Here is an 18,674-nt window from a genome sequence, read left to right as displayed (position 1 = left end):
TCCAGTCACCAGGTGGCGCTGCAGAGCCAGCTCCCTGCTCAGGGGCCTCTTGGGGGCTTGAGGGGTTTTGGCAGCCAGTCCTGGCACCCACCGTCTTTTTCTCAGCTTGGCCCTGCTGCTGCAGCCTACCTGCCTTCTGCCCACACGGCAGGCACACTGCCTGCTCTGCTGGCTCTACTGCTGGGTCCCCTCCCTGGTTAGTCCCCAGTACAACCCAAACAAGAAAAGAACAAGAGGGAGCTGGGCAGCAGCTTGCCCCATCTGCGCCCTGTGGCCCCTCTGTCTTGTGCGGGTCCCCCACTCTGTCCTTCCCGCCTTTGTTGGTTTCCAGCCAGATTGACAAGCCTTTAAAAAATAGTACCTCAATGTCCCTAGCCTGTTCACCATCTTTTACACCAGGCCCCAAGATGCTGTCCTCACTTTATAGACTGGGGGATTCTCGGAATTAACCGGCCCAAGGTCACACACCCAGTGAGCTTCGGGCTCGAACCCAGGGTTCCGGGCAGCCTGTTTTCTCCGAGGTTGCACTTGGCCCCGAGTATCCTGTCGGGTCTGGGGACACAGTCGTGGAGAGGGGAGAAGGGACGCGAGGGCGGGCAACAAGAGTCCTAGAGCAGCACGGGAGCGGGCGGCGGGGTGGGCCGGCCGAGGCGGGCCGGGGCGGGGCGGAGGCTGCGGGCGGCGGGCCCGCGCGGGTGGCGGCGGCGGCAAGCGCTCCGCCACAGCCGGTTGGTGAGCCCTGGAAGCCTGGGCGCGGCGAGCTGCCCAGCCCGGGACAGAGCCGGGCGCCGAGCGGGCCACTAGAAGGGCACGGGGGGCGGGCCCGGTCCAGCCCGCCAGAGCGCGCCACGGGCACCGGCCCCGCGGCGCCCTAGCTCAGGCGCCCGCCGGGCTAGGACAGCACGCGCCAGCGCGCTGAGCCGAGGCGCGGGGACATGCAGCGCGCGGGAGGCGGCCGGCGCGGGCTCTGGGCGCGGGCGCAGCGCCCCTTCCCCCCGGTGAGTGGCGGGCGCCGAGCCGGGGGCGCCAACTTCGCCGCCAACTTGGGGCTGGGCTCAGGCGCCGCGCGGGCAAGGACGGCGGAGACAGATAGCGCGGCACCGGGGAGAGTCTGGTGGGCGCAGGGAACCCCAGGAAGGGGGCGCCGGGGGACCGGGACCCTCGGGGACCGGGCCTGGGGTTTGGACCCGGGCGGGCGGAGAGGAGGTGAGGGAGAGGCCGAGGTGACAGGCGCGCGGCGGGCGCGAGGGAAGGACGCGGGCGAGGCGCCCAAGACGTTCGTCTCCTGGGTCGCCGAGCCTTCCAGCTCTTTCGCCCGGCACCGCGGCACCGCAGGGGAGGGTGCGGTGCGGGGACGTGGGAGTCTGGGCTGCGGGCCCCGCAACTGTTGCTGCTGGAAGCCGGGCGGGGGCTGGGGAGCGGGGCTGGGTTCGGCCAGAGCGGAGGGGGCTGGAGAGGGCACGGAGCAGAGAGGACGAAAGGGGGCTGTCGGTGGCTCCAGGAGCCCGGCCCCCTGCTCCCGGAGGTCTGCTGAGCACCTACCGCGCGCATCTGCCTTCACACTCCCGCCCCTTCACCGGCTGTAAGTCCTCCAGGTCCTCCCCTCCCAGCTCTTCCTTCGGTAGAGCGCTCCCTCCTCTGACCTCAGGAAATCAGCGTGGGCTTTCACCGGGTGGTGGGCTCTTCCCAAATGCTGGCCCCGCGCCCTGCGGACCCAGGCTCCGAGGAGGGGAAAGGAAGGGTGGGCGAAGAGGACCTGGGAGAGCCGAGAGCCCGGGTGCGCTGGGCCCTGGCTGCCCCACCAGCGTGTTGCTCTGGTCCCCCGGGGCTTCGACCAGGATCCCCGACGGCAGGGAAGGGGAGCCACTGAGCCTCCTGCGGCAGAAGGCGGTTCGTGCCAGGCCTAGGTGAGCAGGGCCAGGGCCAAACGAAGGCAAAAGACCCAGTGGCCAGAAAATCGCCAAGGGTGCGTCCCACGACCCATCCCAAGGTCCTGCTGGGTGAGCGAAGGGGGAATTCCTGCGGGGCCCTGACGCTCACCCCACTTGTCCTAGTCCTGCTCACCCGTCGGGACTTCGGACTCAGTCCCCAGCCCTCTGATAGTGGCACCGCCCTGGCTCGATCCGACCCGGGCTTTGGAGAAACTGAGGAAAGGAACTTGGGCGGGGTGGCGGGGGAGCTCGTCTGCTCAGTCTCAGAGCCCGTCTAGTTTCTGGCTGCGCCAGTCCGTTTCCAACCTGCTCCTAAACCCCGTTAGGAATTCGAAGAGGAACGTGAAGGGGACTGGGTAGGTCGGGAACCGGACTCCTGGGTTCTCCCTAGGGCAGGGCTGGGCTGGTACCCGCCTACAGCCCCGCCTGCCAGGCGAACTCGGCGTCCCCCACCCGCGGGGCTTGGGGTGGCGACGCAGCTTGGGGCAGTGGCTATGGGGGCCTGGGAGCCGGGACCCCCGCAGAGGGTAGCAGCGAGGCGGGGGGGCGCGGAGTGCGTGGTGCCCAGTTTGGCCGCCAGGAGGCGTGGCGCGGGTCCCCGCGCCCGGAGTTGCCGCCGCTGCTGCCGCCGCATGGCGAGTGTCCTTGAGCCGCGGGTGACGGTGGCTCTCGCCGCTCGCGCCCCCTCCTCCCGCGGGGGGAGCCCGATGCCACGTTCCCTATGAATTATTTATCGCTGGCCTAAAAATACCCCGAACTTCACAGCCCGAGTGTAAGAGATTCCCCCGGGGGTTCCGGGAGGAATCAGCTGGGGTGGGGGGGCGGGTTCGTCTTGGAGGAGGGAGACCTCGGTGACCGCGCCAGTGGGGGCAAGGTGGAGGGATGGTCTTCTCCCCTGGCGCCTGGGTTCAGGTTTTAGCTCGGCAAAATGGAGGGAGGGAAACCCGACGGCAAAGCTGAGGCCGCTCACTCGGAGGGCAGTGGATCCAGAGGAGCCGCGCAGCCGGGGTCCCTGGGCGTCCGGGAAACAGCGCGGTTGGTGGGTTAGGCCGACTCCTGGGACCGAGGCTCCCGGCTTAGAAGAGGGGGCGGCCATCAGATGCCTGGAGTGTGAGTGCGTGTGCACGTCCGTGTGCGGGAGCCTGCCTGGGATTGGGGGAGCAGGGGGAAGAGAAGAGCCCTAAGCTCGTGGAGGTGCTCAGGCCGTTCAAGGTGATGCTGAGTGTCCCCACTGCCACTCTCCGCCGGGCTTTTTGGGGGTCCGGGTGTTCATCAAATATTACCAGCACGTTTGTGAAAGGTGCGGGCGGCAAGTGGGTGGGCAGAGGTCCTTAAGATAACAGTCCAGTATGGGGCGGGGGCATCATGGAGTGGGCAAATTCCTGCAACAGGGAGCAGAATGATGAGGGAGACATCGCAGAGGCATAGCCAGGAGCTCCCCAACCCGGGGGGTGGGGGCTGGTGAGGGGGAGAAGGGCAACTGGCCTAGAGCCAGACCCAGACCCTGTGTCTTCTCACCCGTATTTCCAGAGCCGCCAGGCACTAAGGCAGGTGCTCTGTGGGAGAGGGATTTAGGTGGGGCTCTGAAAATTCTGGAATTTGTCCTGTAGACAAGAGAGAGGCAGTGGGAAGAGGACATTGTAACCCGAGGGAACAGCAGAGCAAAGGCCTGGAGATGATGACAGCGGGAGCTGTCTGGCCACCAGACTGGAGGAAGTGTGGGGTGCACGGAGGGGAGGACAGTTAGGGTGCGTGGGGCTCTGTCCACGGGACCCAGGTGTCTGGACTTCATTTGTGGGCACCAGGGAGCAGCTGTGCTCTTTGAGGAGGGGTGCAGTGGCCAGAGGACTGTTTCAGGCCAGTGGGGCAGGCGGGGGTGGGTGGATGGGAGGCGGAGACGGGGGAGGCCAGGGGGAGGCAAGTGGGAGGTTGGATCAGGCCAGGGCTCGGGGATGACCTCCTGCCTTGCGGAGGAGGCTGGATGCCACGTGGTGCTGAGACTCTGGAGCCTGAATCTCTTGGAATCTGCCCATTGCTATTTGAAGCTCAGAGACTGGCCTGATTGAGGCCCCTCCCTCCAGGAGCATTCCGCAATCCCTCCTGGGGAGAGGCAAGACCCGCACCAACTCCCTCTCCTCCTCCTCTCCAGTCCTGGAGGACACCTTCCCAGCAGAGAGAGTTTCTAGGGGCAGTGCCCCCTCAGAGTTGAGGGAGGACCTGGGTCCTTCATCTAGAGTCACGTGGTCCAAAAGGAACAAAACGAGAGCCACAGGTAGGCACATTAGAAAAAGGAAAAAGAAAAGTGAAATGAATTCTAACACTGTTGTTTAACTCAATGTAGCTAAAATATTTCTTCAACATGTAATCCATATAAAAATCTTAGTGAGAGATTTTCTTTTTGTAATACAAAGTCTTCACTCTCCAGCGTGCATGTTACACTTCGCAGCACACCTCAGTTTGGACAAGCCACATTTAAGTGCCCAGTCATCATACGTGACGGGTGGCTGCTGTATTTGACAGCACGGTTCTAGAGCTCAGAGCTGGGAGGCATAAGTGGGGGAAGCTTCGGGCTTCCCAGAGGATGGGGAAGCTACAGAGGTGGGCAGAGATGAGCACAGAGAGGACTCGCAAAGGAAGAAATGAGCCCGACAGTGCTCTTTGCAGGTGTGATTTGAAATCCCTCATTGGAGGTAGAGGTGGGCATGGCACACTTAGCTTCCCACCCTAGAATCACACGCCTCCAAACTGACGTTCTAAGTCAGTGTACTGGGAAACCATACACAGGGGGAGATTTCAAGGGCACAAAAATGAGCACAGTGTGCCCTCCCCTGCCAAAAATCCTGTCTTCTCATTTTGAAATGAGACCAAGCCCAGCCTGGTCACCATTTGGCTCTCCCCTGTTCAGAAGTTTCACTGGGGATGTGATGGAGATGGAGAGGGTGGCAAAGCTGTGGCCGATGGCCAGCCGGGAGGGAGAGCTGCATCCGTGGGCACCACTCACCGGTGTGGCTGTTTGTCCAAAAGCAATGATGTTTGTTTCGCAGGGATACACGTCAGGCCCTTGGGGTAGGTTAAAAAATCCCTCACACCAGCGATGGCCTAGGGTGGCAGGTCATGTGTGAGATAAACCCGAGCCCTGAACAAATCACTGGTGACACACTCCTGCTGTGGAAGAGCTGCTACTAATTGAGGCCACAGAGGGTAGAGTAGGGATATCCAGTGCCCAGGAGGAGGGGGCTTTGTGCCAGGTAGGATTATGAAGAGCAGGGCCCTTGGGGATGTTAGATTCAGTTTAGGATGGAGAAGGGGTGTGTGTGTGTGTGTGTGTGTGTGTGTGTGTGTGTGTTTGTTACAAGAGCTGCCTTCCTTTACCTGGCTGTGGGGCTGTCACCTATAGGATAAGGATACTGACAACAGTGGGTAGCCCTCCCACTGCTGTGAAGTAGGTCCTGTGATTACTGCAGGCAAGAAATCATGGCTCAGAGAGGCTAAGCAACTTCCCCAAGATCACACAGTTAGTAAGTGTCAGAACTGGGACTTGAACTCAGGTCTCTCTGACTCATATCCATGCACTTGGTACCAGGTTAGCATTTAAAAAAAAATAAATTTATTTATTTTTGGCTGCGTTGGGTCTTCATTGCTGTGCCCGGGCTTTCTCTAGTTGTGGCGATCGGGGGCTACTCTTTGTTGTGGTGTGCGGGCTTCTCATTGCGGTGGCTTCTCTTGTTGCGGAGCACAGGCTCTAGGCGCACAGGCTTCAGTAGTTGTGGCTAGCGGGCTCAGAAGTTGTGGCTCACAGGTTCTAGAGCGCAGGCTCAGTAGTTGTGGTGCACGGGCTTAGTTGCTCCACGGCATGTGGGATCTCGCCTGACCAAGGCACGAACCTGTGTCCCCTGCATTGGCAGGCGTATTCCCAACCACTGCGCCACCAGGGAAGTCCCACCAGATTAGCATTTGCTGTGAATCTGCCTGGGGCAGAACCCAGATGGATGAGTTTCCAAAGCTCTGGCCTTTCTAGCCAAGCCTGATGTTCAACAGTAGAATGGAAGTAGTGAGCACCTATTCTGGTCACGTTCTTCCCGGGTCCTGCCCTCTGGGCTGCGCTTGGACGCTCAGCTAACCTCTCTGTCTCTTTCTCTTTGTCTGTCTGTGTCTGTCTGTCTCCCCCTCTCTCTGCCTCTCTTTGTGGAGGGAGGTTTCTCCCTCTTCTCTTTCAGCCTCTGGGTGTGTGTCCCTCTGACTCTGGCCTTTGCCTCCTCTCTGTCATTCATCTTTTCTCTCCGTGCCTCTGTCCCCCTCCCTGTGCCTATCGTGGTCTCTCCGCAGGACCCTCCAGTGGACATGGGTGGGGCCCTGGGGCCGGCCCTGCTGCTCACCTCACTCCTCGGTGCCTGGGCAGGGCTGGGCCTGGGTCAGGGCGAGCAGGCTGTGACGGTGGCCGTGGTGTTTGGCAGCTCGGGGCCACCGCAGGCCCAGGCCCGTACCCGCCTCACCCCCCAGAGCTTCCTGGACCTGCCCATGGAGGTCCAGCCACTCACCGTGCGTGTCAACAACACCAACCCCAGCAGTCTTCTCACCCAGATCTGCGGGCTCCTGGGCACTGCCCGAGTCCATGGCATCGTCTTTGAAGACAACGTGGACACCGAGGCCGTGGCCCAGATCCTCGACTTCATCTCCTTCCAGACCCACGTGCCTATCCTCAGCATCAGTGGGGGCTCTGCTGTGGTCCTCACCCCCAAGGTGCCCATTCAAAGTCATGTCCCTACATCCCATGAGCCTGGAGCCAGGCTGGGGCTGGGGGAGAGGGGCTGAGTCTGGGCCAGGGAGACACTTAGGTCCTGGGAAACTGGGATTGGGTGGGCCCAGCAAGGGGGTGAGGGCTGAGGGAGGCATGGGTGAGGGAGGAGAAGGCTGTGGGAATGATGTTCCTATGTTCTAGAAGATAAACTTTCTGAGCTGCTTTCACATGTGTGTCTGGATGAGGGATGGGCAGGTACCAAACCCACCTCTAGTTCTGGGGCAGCCCTTGCCCACCTTCTCCCTGTTTTTCTGGCCTTCCGTGGTCAGGCTCCAGACCCAGAAGTGCAGGGCCAGGGTGGGTGTGGGATCTGATGTAGCTGGCCTGCAGCGGAGAGCATCCAAGGGCAGGTCATGCCCTTGCTGTCCTGTGGGGAGAAAGTTCTAAACACACATTCACCAGCAATCACAGCTGGGATCCTAGTCCTGAAGGAAAAAGACAGGATGCCCCGAGGGAGTCCAGTAGGACCCCTTCTGGGTCTGGGGTTGGTCAGAGAAGGTCTCCTAAGAAATGACACCTAAGCCGAGACCTGAAGGATGAGGGGGGGTTGACAAGGTATGTGTGTGTGGTGGACTGGGGGAGAGCGTTCCAGGCGGAGGGAGCAGGTGGTGTGAACACCCAGAGGTGAGAAGGAGCACAGAGTGTCTGAGGAACAGACAGGAGCCTGGAGAGGGAGGTGAGGTCCCAACCACACGGGAGGACATTCAGGTTTTACTCAAAGTAAGTGAGGAGCTGAAGAAGGTGTTGAGGGGAGACTGATCTGATTTGCCTTTCTTTTATGATTATATTTTTATTATGGGGAATTTGGAGCATACGTAAAAGTAGAAGAGTATAATGACCCCATGTAGCCCCTATCCATCCCAGGCCAACCCTGCCTCAGCCTTACCCCCACCCACTTCTCCTCTTCTGTTTTTTTTTTTTTTTTTTGCGGTACGCGGGCCTCTCAGTGCTGTGGCCTCTCCCGTTGTGGAGCACAGGCTCCGGACGCGCAGGCTCAGCGGCCATGGCTCACGAGCCCAGCCGCTTCGCGGCATGTGGGATCTTCCCGGACCCGGGCACGAACCCGTGTCCCCTGCATCGGCAGGCGGACTCTCAACCACTGCGCCACCAGGGAAGCCCATCTCTCTCTTTTTTCCTTGCAAATTTGTTTGTTGAAGGAACTGGGTTACTTGTCCTGTAGAGTTTTCTCGGAGTTGCTTTTTTAAAAGATTGGGACAGTCGCAGTGTGGCGAAATCTTGGAGGGGCTGCAGTGGCAGCAGGGAACCCACAGCTAGGAGAGGCTTGCGCTAGCCCAGGCTCGATCTTGCAGTGTCCTGGGCGTTTGTGGTGGCAGAGGCAGTAGAGAGGAAGGACATTCTCATCCCCAGGGCTCCATAGAGGATGGTGCTTTCCCAGTTACCTGTGGGCCTGACATTAGCTCTCAGCACGGTGGTTCTCCACCCTCACAGTGCTTTAGAAAAATACAGACACCCAGTGTACCATTTCTAAGATTCCCATTCAGTTGGTCTGGACTAGTGGGCTCAAGAGTCACCTAAAGAGCTTGTTGAAATACAGATTCCCGGGCGCCATCCTCAGGGATTCTGATCCAGCAGGTGAGCACTGCGCCCGAGAATTTGCATTTCCTACAAGCTCCCAGCTGACGCTGCTGCTGCTGGTTTGCGGTCCAGCCTTGGTCAGGCACGAATATTTAAAAAATCTCTCCAGGGCATTCTAATGGGCGGCAGGGGCTGGGAACCACGTGCGGGGCGGGCGGGAGGGAGGTTATCGCGAGACTAGGGCTCCCGGGACATCCAGCACCTTCCGACGCAAGGGTGTGTGGGGGTTGCCGGAGGGAGTGGAAGTTGGGGCGGGGCGGGACTCGGCTCGCCCTACCCTCCGCTCAGGCCCCACCCCTCCCCCTAGGAGCCGGGCTCCGCCTTCCTGCAGCTGGGCGTGTCCCTGGAGCAGCAGCTGCAGGTGCTGTTCAAGGTGCTGGAGGAGTACGACTGGAGCGCGTTCGCCGTGATCACCAGCCTGCACCCGGGCCACGCCCTCTTCCTCGAGATCGTGCGCGCCGTCGCCGACGCCAGCTACGTGGGCTGGCGGCTGCTGGACGTGCTCACGCTGGAGCTGGACCCCGGCGGGACGCGCGCCCACACCCAGCGCCTGCTGCGCCAGCTCGACGCCCCGGTGCTGGTGGCCTACTGCTCGCGCGAGGAGGCCGAGGTGCTCTTTGCCGAGGCGGCCCAGGCCGGCCTGGTGGGGCCCGGGCACGTGTGGCTGGTGCCCAACCTGGCGCTGGGCAGCACCGACGCGCCCCCTGCCGCCTTCCCCGTGGGCCTCATCAGCGTCGTCACCGAGAGCTGGCGCCTCAGCTTGCGCCAGAAAGTCCGCGACGGCGTGGCCATCCTGGCCCTCGGCGCCCACGGCTACCGGCGCCAGCACGGCGCCCTGCCTGCCCCGGCTGAGGAGTGCCGCGGCCATCCTGGGCCTGTCAGCCCTGCCCGGAAGGCCTTCTACAGGTGGGGACCTGCCCAGGGCATAGGATGGCCACGAGTGGCCGTGAGTTTGGGCTCACTGGTCACACCTCCCACTAGGTGTGTGCCTGGAGCCAAGTGACCTCACCTCTCTGGGCCATTGTTTCTTCATCTGAGAAAAGAGCGGGGTGTGAGGGTGTGGTGAGGATCTCGGGGGTCAACACAGGGAAACAGAACAATAATTACACAAATGCTACCTGCTGCTGGCGGTGATGCGGCAGAAGGTGGGGGAGGGCACATCTGGTCCTGATCGGGGCTAAGGGGACCCTGGCTTCTCCCCCCTCGCAGGCACCTACTGAATGTCACCTGGGAGGGCCGGGACTTCTCCTTCAGCCCTGGTGGGTACCTGGTCCAGCCCACCATGGTGGTGATCGCCCTCAACCGGCACCGCCTCTGGGAGATGGTGAGAAGGGGGTGAGCCCAGGGGCCCTCGGTACCCTTTCATTTTATCCCCCCCTCTTGTCCCACAGCTGAGCAGAGAGGTCCTTCTGTCCCTCATCCAGCCCCTCATCCTTCAGGTCTCAGCTGAAACATTTCCACTGAGAAGCCTTCCAGGTCCCCCAGGGGGTCTGAGGCAGGTCTACTCCGGGCTCCCACAACACCCTTCACTGTAGAACTTATCAAGCACTCTTATTACACAGTCCTGCCCCTGGAGGAGTAACCCACAGCTGTGCTGGCTAGACGGACACGTAAACAAATAGAGTTTGGGGAGGTCAGTGCTTAAGAAAAAATGTTTGCAAAGCATTATGGGAATCGAGAGGAGGGGCAGAAATTAGTTCTGTCTTCAAAGGAGGAAACTGGGGAAGGCTTCACAGAAGTTGGGACATTTGGGCTGGGCTATGGATGGTTGAGTAGGAGCCCGTCGGGAAGGGATAGTAGCCTGGTATAGACTGAGGGGAAGGAGGGTTTAGTTTTTTGGTTTTGGTTTGGTTTTGGTTTTGGTTTTTGCCATGCCACGCAGCTTGTGGGATCTTAGTTCCCTGACCAGGGATTGAACCAGGGCCCATGGCAGTGAAAGCGCCGAGTCTTAACCACCGGACTGCCAGGGAATTCCCCTGGAGCATTTTTAAGTGATGCGTTTGGAGGTGTGGGGACTGGGGAAGAAGGGTAGGGTGATGGAGATAAATTGGACCCGTGAAGGGCCTTGAGTGCTGGGCTAAGGACTTTATGTGAAGCTTGGGGGAATGAGTGCGGTGTGACAGGCTCGGGTCTGGGCTTTAGGAAGAGGCCGTGAGCCAGCAGCAGTGTGGAGGCTGACCTGGAAAGTGCAGGGACCAGAAGCCGGGGAGGCTGCAGGGAGCCCTCCCCTCGCCCAGCCCCTTGCCCCGACGCTCCTGTTCGCCAGATGCTCCCGCCCCAGGCCCTGCTTCGTCCTGCCCCAAGTGACCTTAGGTGTGGTAGGGGGATTCTTGGTCCTGGCAGGCCTCGCGCAGAGGCCCCACCTATAGTGTGGGCTTAGTGGGGCTGAAGGTCCTGGGCTGAGGCCGGTCACCCTCTGCAGGTGGGGCGCTGGGACCATGGTGTCCTCCACATGAAGTACCCGGTATGGCCTCGCTACAGTGCCTCCCTGCAGCCCGTGGTGGACAGCCGGCACCTGACGGTGGCCACGCTGGAAGAGCGACCCTTTGTCATCGTGGAGAGCCCCGACCCTGGCACAGGCGGCTGCGTGCCCAACACTGTGCCCTGCCGCCGGCATGGCAACCACACCTTCAGGTCCGCGAGAACACCCGGGAGGCCCGGTGTGAGCCGTGTGCCGCCGTGCGATGGCGGGCGTTGTGTGTGTCTTATGCTTGGGCATAGGGGTGGGCGTCCACCCACCAGGCTGGGAGGAGCCGCTGGCTCTGACCCCTGCTGGTCTCTTGGTGGCAGCAGTGGTGACACGGCCCCCTACACCAAGCTTTGCTGTAAGGGCTTCTGCATCGACATCCTCAAGAAGCTGGCCAAGGTGGTCAAGTTCTCCTACAACCTGTACCTGGTGACCAACGGCAAGCATGGCAAGAGGGTGCGCGGCGTGTGGAACGGCATGATCGGGGAGGTAGGCCCGCCCCCAGGCCACCTGCGCCCGCCCACCTGCCCGCCTGCTGCCCTGGGCCCCATCCATCCGTCAGCCACGCCCCGATGTTCCTTAGGTGTTTCCTCCTGTTCTGGGGATCAGTCAGGGTGGGACCCAGGCCCAGCTCCTAAGGGTCTCCAAACTGGCAGGGGCACTGTGCTGGCACCAATGATGACCCCTGGGGTCAGTACTGAAAGTGGAGCTCTGAGGACCCAAGTGGGAACAACTGACTCAGCTGGTGGGTGCTGGCTGCGGGGCTGGGAGGGGAGCGGGGGAGTCCTCCAGCCTGCGGGAGCCCCTCCTCTGATCTGGGCCTGACCCCCAGGTGTACTACAAGCGGGCAGACATGGCCATCGGCTCCCTCACCATCAATGAGGAGCGCTCCGAGATCGTGGACTTCTCTGTGCCCTTTGTGGAGACGGGCATCAGCGTGATGGTGGCTCGCAGCAACGGCACCGTCTCCCCCTCGGCCTTCCTGGGTGCGGCTCGGGGTGGGCAGGGATAGCGCAGAGGGGCCCACGAAGTGGACGTGTGGAGCATGGGTGGAGATGGGGAGCTTGGGGTGGACCCCAGAGGGCAGCAATGCAGCCTTGGGTCCTTGGAGGTTAGCCAGAGGCCTGAGCTACAATAGGTGGGTAGACGGAGAGGGAAGAGGTGACGTCCAGGTTCAGTCCTGAGCCCAGGTGCTCGGTAAGGGCGGGGTAAAATGTGGTGCCCTCGTGAGGGACAGGAAAACCAGGAAGGCAGGCTGACTTCAGGAGGTGCCTGGTGGGCTGGGACATTGTTTTTTGTTTCATTTTTTGGCCTCATGGCTTGCGGGATCTTAGTTCCCTGACCAGGGATTGAACCCGCACCCTCAGCAGTGAAAGCACAGAGTCCTAACCACTGGACCGCCTGGGAACTCCTGGGCTGGGACACTGGGACAAAGGGAGAAGATTCACGGGGGGTTGGAGGAGCCAAGCCAGAGCATGGGAAGCCAGGCTAGTTTCTGACTTGATTAGGAATTCAGCTTTTCTTGGGCAGCTCCCTTGTGCCAGGTCCCATGCTAGGTGCTGGGATCCGGCCATAGTCCTGGCCTTCCCAGAGCACCCAGTCAGAAGCTCAGGTGGGACTTGCAGTGTGGGATGGTTCAAAGAGCCCTGAGGACAGGTGAGCCTCTTGACCAGGAGCAGAAGAGGGAATCCCAGGTCTGCCTCTTCCTGCTGTGTGACCTTGGGCAAGTCACTGAACCTCTCTGACCAGGGTTCCTCAGCCACAGGGAAGGCAACAAACTCCACTTCGTAGGATGGGCATTGTATCAAAGGAGCAAATGCTTTGGGCAGTAATGACTTCTCACTCAGGGAGACTGAAATGATTTTGTCAGAAACCTCAGGTCGGTCTCCCCAGCCCCTCAGGCCTCGGTTTCTGTGTCAGTAGGATGAGGGGTAAGACTTGGCTTCAGAGCTCTGATTCCAAGCAGCTCACCCATGCTGGGCCCGGGGGGTGTCGGGGGGTGGAGTTCCAGACCCAGGAGCGTGGGCAGAGGTGCTGGCGGCGAGGAAGGAGAGGAGGAAAGCAGAGGGAATTCCCTGAGCTTGCTCCTGGGGCTTTGAGGGGCCACCCTCAGGGATTTGGCGAAAGGAAGTGGGGGGAAGAGGGAGAATGAGAGCCAGGGGAGATGTGGAATCAAAGGGAGGTTTCCTAGGGTGGGTGGTGGGTGATGGGACCCTGGCCCAGGGCAGATGGAGGAGAGAGACCAAGAATGCTGGGGAGCCTGACCTCCCTGGGGGATGGCGTCTCTCCTGGGGCTCCACTGCTCTGAGAGTCAGAAACCCCTCGGCTCAGTCCACGGGGCTGATGACCACATGGGCCCACCTGTCTGCACCCAGAACTCCTGAGCTGTTGGGGGGACACACAGCGCCGATGCCTCTGAACCTCCTGCCTCTGTTCCCAGAGCCCTACAGCCCTGCCGTGTGGGTGATGATGTTTGTCATGTGCCTCACCGTGGTGGCCATCACCGTCTTCATGTTTGAGTACTTCAGCCCCGTCAGCTACAACCAGAACCTCACCAGCGGCAAGAGTCAGCTTCCCCCTGGGCCTGGGAGCAGGGGCAGGGCTGGAACTTCCAGGAGGGGTGGGTTCAGGGCCAGAGGGGCCTTTCAGAGAATGCCCCGTGGGGGAGGTCCCTGGCCTTCGGACAATATGCAGGGGGCCAATCAGATGCATGAGAGAGAGAGAGAGAAGCAAGGTGAGTTGACGTGCCCTGGGGTGGGGACGGCCAGGGATGGGGTCTCCACCCAGGACAGAGCAGAGACAGGAGCTGTGGAGTGGGGTGGGCTGAACCTGACCCCCTCTGTCCCGGGCAAGAGGAGCACCAGTGTCCTCCCTTTCACCCCCAGAGTCTGGGGGCCCGTCCTTCACCATCGGCAAGTCTGTGTGGCTGCTCTGGGCACTGGTCTTCAACAACTCGGTGCCCATCGAGAACCCCCGGGGCACCACCAGCAAGATCATGGTCCTGGTCTGGGCTTTCTTCGCCGTCATCTTCCTCGCCAGCTACACTGCCAACTTGGCCGCCTTCATGATCCAGGAGCAGTACATCGACACTGTGTCTGGCCTCAGTGACAAGAAGGTTCTGGAGCCCCAGAGGGTGCTGTTGGAGGGTTGTGGGGGATGCTGCAGCCAGGAGCAGGCGTTGGGTGGGACACAGGACAGTTAGAATCAGTGGAATTTGAACTGGAGGCGGGAGCAGGCAGAAGCGGGGGAGCCTGGGGAGGAGGGGGCTGGGGACGGGGACAGGGGGAGATGGCTCAGGTCCACTGACTAAGTGGCCTTGAGTAAGTCTCTCCCTGTCCCGGCCTCAGTTTCCTTGTTTGTAAAACACCGGCGTGGGCTGGACAGTCTCTAAGACCATGCTGCGCTCGCTATTCAAGTCCAGACTAGGGGGATGGGGTCGGGGCCGGGGGCGCCTGGAGGGTTGGAGGAGGGGTTATGAATGGTGGCTGCCCTCTGCGTGCAGTTCCAGCGGCCTCAGGACCAGTACCCGCCCTTCCGCTTCGGCACCGTGCCCAACGGTAGCACGGAGCGGAACATCCGCAGCAACTACCGCGACATGCACACCCACATGGTCAAGTTCAACCAGCGCTCAGTGGAGGATGCGCTTAGCAGCCTCAAGATGGGGTGGGTCCGCAGTTCTGCACCCACCCTCTGACTGTCTCTACCCACGTGTCTCCTCGAGAGACCCAAGGTGGGATGGTGAGACTGGGTTGCCATGTAGGAACCCCGGGGAGGGGGTGAGGAGGTCTTGGGGCAGAGTGAAGCTTGAGGACGCCCACCAGAGCCCAGAGACGCAGCTGTGGTATTGACCAAGGTTCAGCCTTGCCCTCAGGTGTTGGTTGTGACCTTCTTAGGATCTTTAGGGGCCTGGAGGGCAGAGAGGGTGTGTCCTCTGGGAGCAGAGTGTTCCCTGGCCTCTCTGAGGAGGAGGGTAGGTGGGGTTCCGAAGCTGTGGGAGGGGGCTTCTCTGCACCAGGACCCCAGAGATCTAGAGAAGGCTCTGCCCATCCATCCCTCCTGGGTGGTGGTCAGTGGGCTCACGTGGCCCAGACCCCTGTCAGGCCCCAGGTTTGGTGCTCTGAACTCCACTTGATCCCTGGCCTGAGGGCTCAGCCTGTCCCCAGGAAGCTGGATGCCTTCATCTATGACGCTGCTGTCCTCAACTACATGGCGGGCAAGGACGAGGGCTGCAAGCTGGTCACCATTGGCTCTGGCAAGGTCTTTGCCACCACTGGCTATGGCATCGCCATGCAGAAGGACTCCCACTGGAAGCGGGCCATAGACCTGGCGCTCCTGCAGTTCCTGGGGGACGGTGGGTGCAGCCGCTGATGGGGGCTGGGGTGGGTCCCGGGTGGGCCACAGAGCCCGTGGTCGGGACAGCTGCCCGATGGCTGGTCAACATCTCCACCACTGTCCTCTGAGTGCCCAGGGCCCGTGGGCATGGAGAGAGGTTTCTGGGGGTGAGAGGTGGGTGCAGTGGCTGGGTGGGGGGTATTAGGAGCAGCTGGATGGAGACGTGGGGAGGGACTGGTTTGCCGGGAGGGAGCAGGAGATAGCTGGGGAGCCTTTGCAGGATGGGAAGACAGGAAGGAGCTTAGGCCACACAGTGGAGGTTTGGGGGCATCTGGACTCCTTTACTGTTCCCAAGACCCCTCCCCTCCATTGCATCTTGAGATGACCTGGGGTAGCGCCAACAGTCTGCCTAATCCCAGAGCCAGAACCCAGGTTTGCCTTGGTATCCCGGGGGCTCACATGTGTGAGCGGCCCGGCTGGGCTGCCCCAACACCCAGAGAGAGCTTTGAATTTAGAGTCCCAACCCTATTAGATAAATAACTGTCTGGTTTTCCATCAGTGCCATAGAATAATGCGAGTGATAACAATGAAGGTGCTTGCAGCCCCCTTGGGGGCCTAGGCCTTTTGGCTCTGTGTGCCCAGCTCCATGCCTGGCACGTAGGTGATCAATAAGTGTTTGATGAATAAATGAATGATAAAATTTATGCAGTCAACAAGCCTTTGCTGGGCATGTGGAGTGTGGGCTTGTGGGAGGTGGGCATGTCAGAGGCTGGCATTCCCCCACCAGCTCCCACTCTGCTCTCCTTCCTTCCTGCTCATTGACACCCCCCTCCCCCTCCCCCCTCCCCCCTCCCCCCCTGCCGGGCTGGATCCCTGTGTGGTCCTACAGGGGAGGGGTACCCTGGCCCCAGACCCCTCCTCACTCCAGGCTTGGGTGAGCACTGGAAGGGTCTTTCCTGAGCCAGGTGTGCCTCGCCCCCACCAGGGGAGACCCAGAAGCTGGAGCGGCTGTGGCTCTCGGGGATCTGCCAGAATGAGAAGAACGAGGTGGTGAGCAGCAAGCTGGACATCGACAACATGGCCGGCGTCTTCTACATGCTGCTCGTGGCCATGGGGCTGGCCCTGCTGGTCTTCGCCTGGGAGCACCTGGTCTACCGGAAGCTGCGCCACTCGGTGCCCAACGCGTCCCGGCTGGACTTCCTGCTGGCCTTCAGCAGGGTGGGTGCCCACTCCACCCTAGACAGGCCCCAGCTTTAGGGGCAGCAACCCAGCTAAGTCAGAGCTGGCCATGGCCCCATTTACAGATGTAAAAACTGAGGTCTGGAGAGGTGGCATGGCCTGCCAGCATCACACAGCAGGTGAGAAGCAGAGCCCTTTTCCAACAGGCAGGGCAGGACTTTGGAGCCGGGCTGACCGGGGTTCGAGTCCTCACTGCCATTTAGAAGCTGTGTGACTTTAGGAGAAGGAGTTACCCTCTTGGTGCCTCAGAGAGCTCCACTGTAAGCTCTCCCAGCAGCACACAGTAGGAGCTTAACAAATGTTAGTTATGTCCTGGGACTTAGAGACGCCTGGGCTGATGCTTCCCACCTGGGCGTGGGGCGTGGGGCGTGGGGCGTGGGGCGTGGGGCGTGGGGCGGTCCCGGAAGGGCGGGCGCCGCTCACGGCACGTCGGTCTCCTGCCTCCCGCCCAGGGCATCTACAGCTGCTTTAGCGGGGTGCAGAGCCTGGCCAGCCCAGCGCGGCCGCCCAGCCCGGACCTCACCGCCGGCTCGGCCCAGGTCAGCGTGCTCAAGATGCTGCAGGCGGCGCGCGACATGGTGACCACGGCGGGCGTGAGCAGCTCCCTGGACCGCGCCACGCGCACCATCGAGAGCTGGGGCGGCGGCCGCCGTGCGCCCCCGCCGCCCGCCTGCCCCAGTCCGCGGCCGCCCACCCCCGGCCCGCCCCCCGAGCCGAGCCCCACGGGCTGCGGGTCGCCGGGCGGGGGCCGCACCGCGCTGGGGCGTAGGGCCCCGCAAACCCCGGGCCGCCCCCCGACGCCCGGGTCCTCCCTACCCGACTTTTCCCGGGTGTCTGGCCGGCCGGCCTGGGAGGCGCGGTGGCTGTCGCTGGCCGGGCGCGGCAGGCGGCACCTCTCGGCCTCCGAACGGCGCGCGCTCCCGCAGCGCCCTCAGTCGCCCGAGCGCTTTCACTACAGCTCCTTCCCTCGAGCCAACCGGTCAGGGTGCCCCTTCCTTCCGCTCTTCCCGGAGCCCCCCGAGCCCGAGGACCTGCCGCTGCTTGGGCCGGAGCAGCTGGCCCGGCGGGAGGCTCTCCTGCGCGCGGCCTGGGCCCGAGGTTCGCTCCCGCGCCACGCTTCCCTGCCCAGCTCAGTGACCGAGGCCTTCGCCTGGCCCAACCCGGAGCCCTCCCGGTGTGCCCGCCCGGCCTGCGGGCGCTGGACGCAGGCGCAGTCGATGCGGCTGCCGTCCTACCGGGAGGCCTGCCAGGAGGGGGTGTGGGCAGGGCCCCCACCCTGGCCGCACGGACAGCACGCCTGCCTCCACGCCCATGCCCACCTGCCGCTTTGCTGGGGGGCTGTCTGCCCTCACCTCCCACCCTGTGCAAGCCACGGCCCCTGGCTTCCTGGGGCTTGGGGGCCTCCGGGGCACAGGGGCAGGACTCGGGGGCTGAGCACAGAATACAGGGACACTGGGGGGCTGGAAGAGTTCAGCAGGGTGGCCTGTGGGATGCACGGCTTCCCCCGACCTTGCACCTGGAGGCGGATCTCCAGCCTGGAATCAGAAGTGTGAGGTGTCAGCTATTCTGGTTGTTGTTCAGCTGGATTCTCCGCCTGGCACTGCCAGCGTTAGGGGGTAGGTGGGCTCGGGCTTTTCTGGCTTCTGCCATGAAATCCTGGCCATGGGAACCCAGTGACAGATGATGTCTTCCACGGTCAGCTCAGCGACCTCAGCAGTCTCAGGTCCTGGTGTGGGCTGGGCTTTTGCTATCTTCTTATGCAAATCCCTTCCCACCTGGCATGGAGTCACAGGGAGTAGTGGGGTCTCCCTGCCCTGCTGTGAGCCAGTCCCTGGTCATGGCTTCTGGGGGCTTGGTGTGGGAGCATGGAGGCTGGAGCTCGGTGTTGGGGCAGGGCGGTCCTGCTCCTGGCTCCAGCTGGCTGGAGTTTCTTCTCCTCAGAGTGCTGGGACATTAAACAAACCTTTTACAGCCCACTGGTCCTGGCTGCCTCATTCTGCATCCCTGGAGGGGGCACACCAGAGCTGGTAGGCAACAGGAGCATCATGGGAGTATCCCAGATGGGGTGTCTGCCTAGAGCAGGTGGGCAGCTCCCTTTGTGGAGCATCCGGGAGGTAAGGCTGAGAGAGGGCTCCAGGCAGCAGAAGCCACTTGGTATTCAGTGCCAGCTCCTGCCCGCCCTGGTGCCAAATGAGACAAATGTGCTCAGCACGGGGGCTCTGGTGGTGATGGATGGAGCTCATCCTTCAATCTCCTTGTAAAGAAGGGCTCATGCCAGGGGCTCTGGGGGTTCTGCCCTGCCAGGGGCCCC

At 61.9% G+C, this 18,674-nt stretch overlaps 1 protein-coding gene across 1 annotated transcript; it reads left to right on the top strand.

The window, feature by feature from the left end:
• Positions 1-6,257: 6,257 nt before the first annotated feature.
• Positions 6,258-17,916, top strand: GRIN2C (glutamate ionotropic receptor NMDA type subunit 2C; the record flags this gene model as incomplete). The annotated part of the gene is made up of 12 exons (XM_081219813.1): positions 6,258-6,671; positions 8,633-9,231; positions 9,535-9,649; positions 10,748-10,959; positions 11,116-11,281; positions 11,625-11,778; positions 13,233-13,358; positions 13,678-13,907; positions 14,295-14,455; positions 14,956-15,143; positions 16,110-16,342; positions 16,816-17,916. Exons 1-12 carry the CDS (start codon positions 6,273-6,275, stop codon positions 17,914-17,916), a joined length of 3,684 nt encoding a protein of 1,227 aa, XP_081075939.1. The 5' UTR covers positions 6,258-6,272.
• Between the last annotated feature and the right edge of the window lie 758 nt (positions 17,917-18,674).

The sequence above is a fragment of the Mesoplodon bidens genome, assembly GCF_964165515.1.
Source record: "Mesoplodon bidens genome assembly, chromosome: 19".
NCBI lineage: Eukaryota > Metazoa > Chordata > Mammalia > Artiodactyla > Ziphiidae > Mesoplodon > Mesoplodon bidens.
The sequence above is the reverse complement of the archived record's forward strand: the minus strand, read 5'-3'. Positions and strand labels throughout refer to the sequence as shown.